The sequence below is a fragment of the Pelmatolapia mariae genome, linkage group LG22 (assembly GCF_036321145.2).
Source record: "Pelmatolapia mariae isolate MD_Pm_ZW linkage group LG22, Pm_UMD_F_2, whole genome shotgun sequence".
NCBI classification, from domain to species: Eukaryota; Metazoa; Chordata; class Actinopteri; order Cichliformes; family Cichlidae; genus Pelmatolapia; species Pelmatolapia mariae.
This window is the reverse complement of record NC_086245.2, coordinates 5,927,388-5,937,915: the sequence shown is the minus strand read 5'-3', so window position 1 is coordinate 5,937,915 and position 10,528 is coordinate 5,927,388. Positions and strand designations below refer to the sequence as shown.

Sequence of the window (10,528 nt, the reverse complement as noted above, 5' to 3'; positions counted from 1 at the left end):
CTAACTTTCGATTTCAATTTTATCAGGGAAAACATGGCGTCCGTCTAAAACCTGCCTGTAGAAATCATTTGGTAAATCAAATCAATAGAAAAGTAGTAAAAATAGAAGTTGAAGCATAAACGAAGGCTTTCTAAAACGTAAAAAAGTGAAATAAAACTGGAGCTGCTCGACCAAACGTTTCGGTTTACGTGAGGAATCAGACTGCTGTCGGTGTGTGGTTATCTCTGCATCAGCATGTTGGAAGAAACAGCACCAGAATGGCTGTCAGAGGAGGTGAAAACAGGAGTAAGTATGAAGTTTTATGTCTTTTATAAGTTTGGTGGACTGTTGATGTGCGCAGTGCTGCGCTCTCTCTTATTTCGTGGGCTAAATGCGAAAATTACAGCTGCGTGTTAAGCGGAAGTAATTCTGAATATTGTTTTTTTTTCCCTTTTATTTGCAGACAACCATTATTGGCATAGAGTATGATGGTGGGGTCGTGTTGGGGTCTGATTCCCGAGTGTCTGCTGGGTAAGTCGTGCCCGCGCAAACGTGCGCGTTCGCTGTGTGACCGTTTCTGCCTGCATAACAGTTCCTTCTTCCTCCTATTTTAACATATTCACCCTTCATTCTGAATCTCTCCCTTCATCCTCCACGCAGAGAGACGGTGGTGAACAGGGTGATGAACAAACTGTCTCCCCTTCATGACAAGATCTACTGTGCTCTGTCAGGATCTGCAGCAGACGCTCAGACCATCGCTGAGATAGTCAACTATCAGCTGGATGTGCACAGGTAAATGTACAAAGTACTGAAAAAAGGCTGATACATTGTGATCTTTTCATAAGTAATGTTATAATTTAATAGTAAGATTGTAAAACAGAAAAAAGCTTAAAGTCTGATTAAGCTTGTTTGCATACAGCCCTAACCGTAACCCAGAATGTTGGGATGCTGTGTAAAATCTAAATAAAAACACAAGAATGATTCACAAATCTGATAAACCACTATGTTATTCACAATAGAATGTATAAAAACATCACACAATTGAAGTGAGGAAACTATTTAAAAATATATTAGCTCATTTCACATTTCTATGGCTGCAGAACATATGAAAAAAACATAGGGCCATGTTTACCACTGTGTAGTTACCCCTCTTATTTTACCAACAGTCTGTAAACATCTGGGATATGAAGAGAGCACCTGCTGAACTTTTGAGAGAGTAATGTTCTCCCATTCTTGTGTGATAGAGCAGTTTAGCTAGACTAGACTGCATGCAGATTCTTCTACTACGAGTCATGCTTTTGTTATAGCTTCAGTATGTGGTTCAGCATTGTCATGCTGACATATGTAAAGTCTTGCCTTAAAAAGACATGGTCTGCAGTGGAGCACATGTTGCTCTAAAATCTGTATATACCTTTCATCATCAATCATGGCTGTAGTGGTTGTAGCTCAGGAGACAAAGCAGGTCAATAACTAATCGGAAGGTTGGTGGTTCGTTGGTGGTTCCTGTAGTTTCAGGTAAATGATAAGAGGTAGGAACGTTTGTGCTGGGTTGTTGTTGGGAGGGGGATTAAAAATAATAAAGGATACTCACTGGAGTAATGGTGGGTCTTGTGTGTCTGTGAGTTATGCCTCCAGTTAGATAACACCCACAACCTCTAATAACGGAACAGTTCCTGCCTCCCCCAGTTTGCATGGCAAGTATCATTCAGCAAGATACTAACCCCAAATTGCCCTCGATAATTCCACCAGAGTATGAATGTGTATGAACGTTTAAATTGAAAGCACTTAAAGCATAGAGAAGGTGCTTGTGCGATGGGTGAATGTGGCACTTTGTGCTCCACAACAGTAGAAAAGCGCTATACGAATCAGTCCATTTACAGTGCCTTTTCAGATGTGCAAGCTGCCAACGCCATCAGAGGGTCAGACTTTCAAACTAAGCCAATAACAAGCTAGATGGTCCCATTCCTAGTCCTTAGGGACCGGTGTCCATGTTTTCCCAAGAGAATTTCAAATTGTGATTCATCTGACCACAGAGCAGTTTTCAACAATTCCTCAGTCCATTTAAAATGAGCCTTGGTCCAGAGAAGATGGTGGTGTTTCTGGCTCATGTTCACATAGGGCTTCTTCTTTGGATGACAGAGCTTTCACCTGTGTTTCTGGATAGCACGGTGAATTCTTTGCTCAAAGACAGTTTTTGGAAGTCTTCCTAAGCCCATGAAGTGAGTTTGATGACAGAAACATGCCTGTTTTTAATGCAGTGCCACCTGAGGGCTCAAAGATCACAGGTTTCCAGTACTGATTTTCAGCCTTGTCCCCTGAACACAGAGATTTCTGCAGACTTCTCTAACTTTGTTGATGATATTATGACTGTAGCTGATGGGATATTCAAAGTCTTGAATTTTACATTCAGGAAAATTATTTTGAAATTTTTTAAAAGTAGTCAGCATTTTTGTTTTTGCTGATTGCTGAACGTATGCCCAACTTTACGTCTGAGTAACTCTGCCTCTAAAGGATAGTTTTTTTTGTAGCCAATCAAGTTACTGACTTGTTGCCAGTTTACGTTATTAGCTGTAAAATGTTCCTCTGGCTTTTTCTTTTTAGTATCACTTACTTTTCCAGCCTATTTTTGCCCCCATCCCAAACTTTAGCTCATTTTGAATTTGTTACTGCCATCAAATTCAAAATGAGCTATTTTTTTTCATTAAACAGTAAACTGGCTTAAACTTTTAATGTATTTGATATGTTCTATTGTGAGTAAAATATGACTTCATGAGATTTTTAAACCATTGCAGTCTGATTGTATTTACATTTTACAATGCACCACAACTTTACTGGAATTGGGGATTTATAAGCTTATTAAAAATTAATATGTTTAAATCTATCTCTCAATATCTTTTAACTCTAATTACCTTTAGTTGATTCACCTACATTCCAGTAGATGTTTTGGAACATATAAAAAAAGATAAATGTTAACACTGAGATGGACCAACAGAGTTCTGTCAGCGTCCTGAGTCTTTGACCCAGTATTTTTGTTTTAAATTTGTGATTCAGTCTTATGGAATTAAGAGACTTTCAGGTTCTAGTTCTGTATTACTACTCTGTATTAGTCTTGAGTTCAGTATTTCTTAGTGCCTCTGGGTATTTTGAGTTCTTGGTTTTTGATGTTAATATCCTTTTTCGTGTCCTTTCCTGTCTCATTCTGACAACTGTGCCCCCAGTTTGTTCCCATGTCTGTCTGTCTCCCTGTTAATGTCTGGTTTTCTTGTCTTGTCAAGTTTCTGTGTCTTTAGTTCTAATCTCAGTTTTTTCCAGTTGCCATTCCTATTATCATATCGTGCTTAGTCTGTCTCTTTATCTCCAGGGTCTGTGTGAAGTCCACGCATCTAAGTCTGGTCTCAGTGTGTGTTATTTCCTGTTTTATTTTGATAGTCTTCTGTCTTGTGTATGTGATGTTCAGTTTTGCTTTCTCATCAGTCAGATTCTGACAGTATGACTCTGCATACCAGACAGTACAAGCTGTGATGCAGTTTCATAAAGTATGTATTATTATGTCTTCTTCTGTCAGTATTGAGGTTGGTGAGGACCCTCAGGTTCGCTCAGCTGCCACTCTGGTGAAGAACATCTCATACAAATACAGAGAAGAGCTGTCAGCACATCTAATTGTTGCCGGCTGGGACAGAAGAAATGGAGGGCAGGTCAGTAATCACATAGTTTATTTATTTATATAGCACATTTAGAATCACATGTTGGTGGTTACAGTTTGAAAGGAACAAATAGAGCCTTTAAAACACAGGTGTCAAACTCCAGTCCTCCAGGGCCGCTGTCCTGAAACTTTTCCATGTTCCCCTACTGCAACACACCTGAATAAAATTAGTAGGTCATTAACAAGACTATAGAACTTGAGTGCATGCTGAGTTACAAAGTCAGCCATTTGATTCATGTTACAGCAGCTCATGAGTGAATGAACATGGCGCAACAAAAGTACTTTTAGAAGTACATTTTTCCAAACACTTTACTTCACTTTAATTTACTTGAGTAGGGTTAGGGGTTGCCACCTCAGCATGCACTCAAGTTCTATAGAGTCTTGCTAATGACCTACTAATTTTATTCAGGTGTTTTTGCAGCAAGGAGACATGTAAAAAATTCAGGACACCAGCTCTCGAGGACTGGAGTTTGACACCCCTGCTTTAAAAGATCACTGGGAAAAGTTTCATTAATACATTTGTGGTTCAGCAACATCTGCTGCTTGTTGCTAGGTGCTTTGAATAAAATGCCTTAATGAGCCAACACACTTGATGTTATTACAGGTATCATCCATATAAATGACATCGCTTGGTGATATAATCCCTCCTTTCCTGTGCCCTTTGACCTCCAGGTGTTTGCAACTATGAAAGGACTCCTGACACGTCAGCCGTTTGCTGTTGGCGGCTCTGGCAGCTCGTATGTTTACGGATTTGTTGATGCTGAGTATCGCAGAGGCATGAACAAGCAGGAGTGCCAGCAGTTTGTTGTCAACAGTAAGATTTTTTCTTGTGTTTTTTTCTACAGGGCTTCTGATGATTTGATGCTCAGGGGAAACCAGACAGTTGATGTTTCTTATACTGACTGCTCACAACACCTACTCTTCTATTATGTCATATTACAGCTCGTAAATATGTTAATAACATGCGTTGTAAAAATAAAATTGTGTTGTTCATTTCCCTTTCTCATAGCTCTCTCTTTGGCAATGAACCGTGATGGCTCCAGCGGCGGCGTGGCTTACATCGTCACCATCGATGAACACGGCACAGAGGAGAAAGTGATTCTAGGAAATCAGTTACCCACCTTCTTTGACCAATAGCACATAAGTTGTCCTCACAGAAGCTGTGGCTCACAGTTTTGGCACAACTGTCAATTAACTCAGCCTGTGATGAAACAATTAAGGAGCGGTATACCTTAATAATAAGTTGCTGCATATCTCACTAATATCCAAAGGTATTTCAAGTTTATGTCAACAAACCTTTGTGTAAATGAAAGTCCGTCTTTACAGTTGATTACATTTTTGTTTCATCAAATGAAATAAAATGGAAAAATAAGTTTTGCATTAGATGATGTTTGATTTCTCTGCAAAAGACAATTACATTACACTGCTGCTTTTGTTACTCTTCATCATCAAGGGCAACCGTAGCCTCTTAAACTTGCTGAAGACTCATTATTTAAATCTTTTTAAACAATAAATAGGTAATATTTGGAAAATATTCAGAGCCCCCGATATTCCATACCTCCACAGGGTTAACACACAAAGAATCCTTGGATAAAAATTGAGTGGGAATTTTGTCAAGAATGCAACTGGTGTAAAAATCTGTGCCAAATCAAATATGTGAATCTATCTGCATGTGTTGACCACTTGTAAATAAGGGAGTGGCTGAAACCCCGGATGTTCCTTAAGCCTCAATATAAGTAATAAATGTTACCATCTTTTATGAAAGGCCTCTGGTCAGAGAAACAATTCTCCAAAAACAAATCACAGATTTTCTTCATTTCACTCAACAGAAACAATCTTCAAAGGCTGCTTTATGTTCTAAGGAAAATAAACTGTAACATTCATATTAACATTTGTAACATTCAGTGTCTCGTACACTAAATGTTACAGTTGCAAGTTTAATCCAGGACAATGTCGGTTGTTAGTTTGGATGTGCAGTGAAAAAAAAAAGAACTTCATATAAGTGATATTAAGAAGCGGTTCTGCACTGTCCTGCTTCAGTTGGTCTTCCTTTCTGTATTTGGGTTTATGGGAAACCCCTCATCCTGTGAGAAAATGAAACTGAAAGTAAATAAACCTAAAACTCTGGTCCTGCGACGCAGCAGGTCATTTGAGGACGAGTGTTGCCGAAATATGGCAGCGATCACAGCAACAACAATGCGCAAAGTCGTTGCTTTTACTTTAGCCGTTTCTGTCGACCTTCTGTTGTTTTACGCGTCAGGATTTACGGTGTTTCACAGCGTGTTTGGACACTTTACGCGTCTCTGGCTCTGTGCGGCTCTCCGCTGGTTGGCTCTTATCGGCGTCTGCCTGCTCACACTCGGGGACCCCAAAGCTCTGTTGATTCGGTTTATAACGGCTCACAGTCTGCTCCCCGCGGTGTTTGAGACCGGGACCAACGCGCTTTACAGAGAGGAGAGCGAGTGCGGCCAGCTGGGAGATGTGCGCTGCTGGCTCATGTTCAGCGGAGCTTCGCTCGCTGCTGCGCTGTTTTGGGAGATCACCATCCCGGACACCGACGAAGAGGCCGAAGGCAAAGAGCAGAAACAGAAGTCGAGAGTGCTCTTCATGAGAGTCGTCCGACTGTTCAGACCAGACTATCCCCTGCTGTTTGGAGGACTTGTGTTCCTGTCGCTGGCTGTCATCTGTAAGTATACTGTGATACTTCAGCTCTAACAAAGGTGATGCTAAGATAATAAGACTGATGGCTATGAACACAGAAAAGAATGATGAACACTAGGAAACTTTATTATTGTACATATTTTAAAATAGTACGGTCAATATGGGAGATGTTATCCTCTGAAGAGCTACTATTCTGTTTTTGGAACTAAATTTATTCTGATAACAATGATGATGGTTTATTTGATTTGATTTTTATTTGTGCATCTCTTCTCAGGTGAGATGTTCATCCCTTTCTACACTGGGAGAGTCATTGACATCCTTGGAAGTAATTACCAGGAGAATGACTTCCTGTCTGCTCTCATCTTCATGGGCCTTTACTCTCTGGGAGGGTAAGAGGCAGACAGTGTATTTTCTTCAGGTTTATTCTGTTTCTGTCAATCAAATGTAATATATAACTGACTCTTTTTTTTTTCCAATTTATTGATGGTTTGATTAGTTCTGTCAGTGCTGGCTGCAGAGGGGGTCTTTTAATTTGTGCCATCAGCTCCTACACATGCAGAATCAAAGTTAAGCTGTTTGGGGCTTTGACTCAACAGGAAATTGGATTCTTTGAGACCATAAAGACAGGTAAGGCTGTCATGTGCACACAAAGGACAGAATAAGTAAAGAAGAAAATAAAATAACGAGGCCAAGGAAGGACAGAATGACTTCAGTCAATGCTTTTATCAATTTTCCATGCAGGTGAAATCACATCCAGGCTGTCTAAAGACACTAACCTGATGGGAAGAACAGTGTGTCTGAATGCCAATGTGCTACTGAGGACTTTCCTTAAGACAATGGGCATGATCTCTCTAATGTTGAACCTCTCATGGAAGCTCACATTCCTGGTACTGATGGAGACTCCCATCACTGGCCTCTTACAAAACATGTATGACACACACTACCAGGTAAAAGCAGGTTTACAAGAAACAATAAACTGATACTGAATCCACATAGTCATAAGTGTGTGATGCCATGGAAGTAACCTTAATTAAAATAAAAGAAATGTGAGTGATTTACAAAGGTTTACAGTAAATTTGTTTCCTTCTTTCTTATGCTTTCCTCAGAGGTTGACCCTGGCTATGCAGGACTCTATGGCTTTAGCAAATGAATCTGCAAATGAGGTAGTGTCTGGAATCCGAGTAGTACGAAGCTTTAACACAGAACAACATGAAATCTGCCGCTATGGTGACCGCTTGATGGTCACACACACCATCAAAACTCGCCGGGACACTGTTAGGGCTGTTTACCTGCTTGCACGAAGGGTAAGATGTTTGTTTTTTGTGTCTTTTAGAAAACAGGGTGTGTTTGTACAAATTGTTGTGTATTGCCGTATTCAGCAGCATTGGTGTGTGTGTCTATACAGCTGACAGGGTTGGCCATGCAGGTCTTTGTGTTATACTATGGACGGCTTTTCATCCAGAAAGGACAGATGACCACAGGGAACCTGGTTTCCCTCATCCTGTACCACTCAGATCTTGGAGACAACATCAGGGTATCCCATAATGCTTTCTGTTATGTTATCATTCAGGACTTGTGATTACAAACTTTCAAGTGAATTAGCCTGCAGCATCAAAATCGAAGTTTCTGAGCTCCAAAAATTCCAAAATCACAAAATAACTGGAGACAATATTTTGCTGGAACATAAAACCTAAATGCTGCCTCACCAGGTTTTTAACTCATCCTCAGCACAGGTAGAAGAACAGGGTCAGATGACTGACAAAGTGTTGATGGTTCAAAGCTTTTACACCATTTTTCACTATTTTAAGTATTTGATAGCAAAATATTATATCATATGCAATATTGAACATACATGCATCTCTCTGAAAAAAAGGGTAATTAAGTGATCCATTTACCAAAGACTGTCATCTTCCAGACGCTCACCTTCATCTTTGGTGACATGCTGAACTCAGTGGGGGCTGCTGGGAAAGTGTTTGAGTACTTGGACCGAAAGGCTCTGGTCAGTGCAGACGGAAAACTCCAACCTGATCATCTGAGAGGACACATCAGCTTCAAGAGTCTCAACTTCACCTATCCTGCAAACCCCAACAAAACTGTGCTACAGGTGAGAATGCATTACAGGCGGGTTGGTTAATGTGGGTGTGATTGTATTAGACATTTATTCTGTTAGAATAACCACTGTTATCGTTTAATTATAATGTATGTCAGGACTTTTCGTTGGAGCTGAAGCCTGGTCAGATGATGGCACTGGTGGGTCCGTCTGGAGAAGGAAAAAGTACCTGTGTGAGTCTGCTGGAGCGATTCTACGAGCCTCAGGATGGAGAAATCCTGCTGGATGGAGAACCATTAAAATCCTATGATCACCAGTTCCTCCACAAGAAGGTGATTCATCATGAATCCTGATGCTTTTTGAGAGCTTCAGTCTCCTGTCTGTTTTTAAAATGTCTATTTATTCAAATATACTAAAACATGATTTTTAGATCATTATATTAATAATCTATCTCTGTAAGAAGGTTGTTTGCATTCTACATGTATAATGTGTCGTGTGTGTTTAACAGATCTCTGTGGTGAACCAGGAGCCTGTGCTCTTCTCTGGCACCATCAGACAAAACATTGAATACGGGCTTAAAGGATGCTTGTTGGATGAAATCAAGGACGCAGCAATGAAAGCCAACGCCCACGACTTCATCATGCAGCTGGAGAAAGGCTACGATACAGGTACAGAGTTTAAACTTCCTCTCAGGCTGTTTTTCATGGCTGCATGCAGACCTGCTTTGCATGAAGTTCTTCATCACTGGGACATCAGGACATTGTAGATTTACTCTGTATTATAACATATGAATACGTTTGCATTAAAACTTAATCTGTGACTTTATGTCCGTTTCTCAGAGGTGGGTGAAGGTGGAGGTCAGTTAGCTAAAAGTGAGAGGCAGCGCATCGCCATCGCTCGGGCTCTCGTCAGACGGCCTCAGGTCCTAATTCTGGATGAAATCACCAGCTCCCTGGATACTGAGAATGAAAATAAAGTATGTTGCATATTTAAAGTTCTCGCCAACAGCCAGAAGCTTCTAGGTTTACGATTCAAAGAGGGACTCAAAAATAAAGTTTAATGTGCTTTTAACCCCTACATGGCGAATTTGTCCACTAAACTCAAACACTTATGACTACATGTTGTAACTTTAATACTACAAAAGTCACAAACAGTCTTGAGTCTTCTGCAGGTGTTTAGATCAGAGAGCATTTTGATTATCTGCTCATTAGTCTTGCATGTTTGAAACCATCATAAACATGTATTTATTTCATAACAAAACAGTAATTTATTTAACAGAACATGCTGTTAAAAGTAGTGCAACATTCTTATTTTTCTGTTATATTAACTAATGTTATAAAATTAATTTCTTTTAAAATGTTGTCCTACTAATAGGAAATGTTTTTTGTTGTTTGTTGTCTGTTACCATGCTTTCACATAGAAAAAATAATTCACGAGGTAGATAACTAATAATATATTTTTTCCTTCTGCCTCTGCACAGATCCAGCAGTCTCTCTCCAGCATCCCCAACCAGACCCTCCTGGTGATCGCTCACAGGCTGAAGACCATCGAGAACGCAGATCAGATCGTTGTTGTAAGTGGTGGCAAAGTTAAAGAGCGAGGGACTCACCAGGAGCTGATAGACATGAAGGGAAGCTACTACAAACTGAGAGAGGAGCTCTTCTCTGAAGGAAACTCACCACAGTAACAGTAACAGTAACACTGAGTCTGTGCTGAAGCTCGATGTCCTGAGATCTTTGTGTGTAAAACTGCTGCAAACAGATGTGTGAGAACGAGCCGGAGGTTATGTAAATATTGAATATATGTTGTTTTGTATAGAGTGCTAATAAACCTTTGATTAAATTATACATATGTGTGATTTTTTTCTTGGCTAGATGTCTTCATGATATAATCTTGTTCCATTTCCTGGCTTTTGATAAAGGTGAATAAATGTTTAACACATCAAACGTATGACGCCATAAACCTCGCTTTGTCATTAATCAAAGAGATCAAAAGTTACTTTATTTCCCTCCAAAAACTTTGATAAATTCATCACAGACTCATCTAAATGTGCTGGATTGTTTTCCCATATTTATTTTAAAAGAAAAACCTTTCACTGGACATTTAATGGCTTCGGCTATTTGATACGTTTTTCC

The 10,528-nt window shown here is 39.9% G+C and overlaps 2 protein-coding genes across 2 annotated transcripts; both read left to right on the top strand.

Annotated features, from left to right (window-relative positions):
* On the top strand, nucleotides 1–5,029 carry psmb9a (proteasome 20S subunit beta 9a). The gene is made up of 6 exons (XM_065471606.1): nucleotides 1–285; nucleotides 443–510; nucleotides 640–771; nucleotides 3,545–3,674; nucleotides 4,355–4,496; nucleotides 4,692–5,029. Exons 1-6 carry the CDS (start codon nucleotides 235–237, stop codon nucleotides 4,817–4,819), a joined length of 651 nt encoding a protein of 216 aa, XP_065327678.1. The 5' UTR covers nucleotides 1–234; the 3' UTR covers nucleotides 4,820–5,029.
* Nucleotides 5,030–5,830: 801 nt separating this feature from the next.
* Nucleotides 5,831–10,210, top strand: tap2a (transporter associated with antigen processing, subunit type a). The gene is made up of 11 exons (XM_065471604.1): nucleotides 5,831–6,368; nucleotides 6,618–6,732; nucleotides 6,840–6,970; nucleotides 7,085–7,290; nucleotides 7,450–7,647; nucleotides 7,749–7,877; nucleotides 8,259–8,447; nucleotides 8,552–8,725; nucleotides 8,902–9,061; nucleotides 9,233–9,369; nucleotides 9,874–10,210. The coding sequence occupies exons 1-11, from the start codon at nucleotides 5,855–5,857 to the stop codon at nucleotides 10,078–10,080; spliced, it is 2,160 nt and encodes a 719-aa protein (XP_065327676.1). The 5' UTR covers nucleotides 5,831–5,854; the 3' UTR covers nucleotides 10,081–10,210.
* Nucleotides 10,211–10,528: the final 318 nt, after the last annotated feature.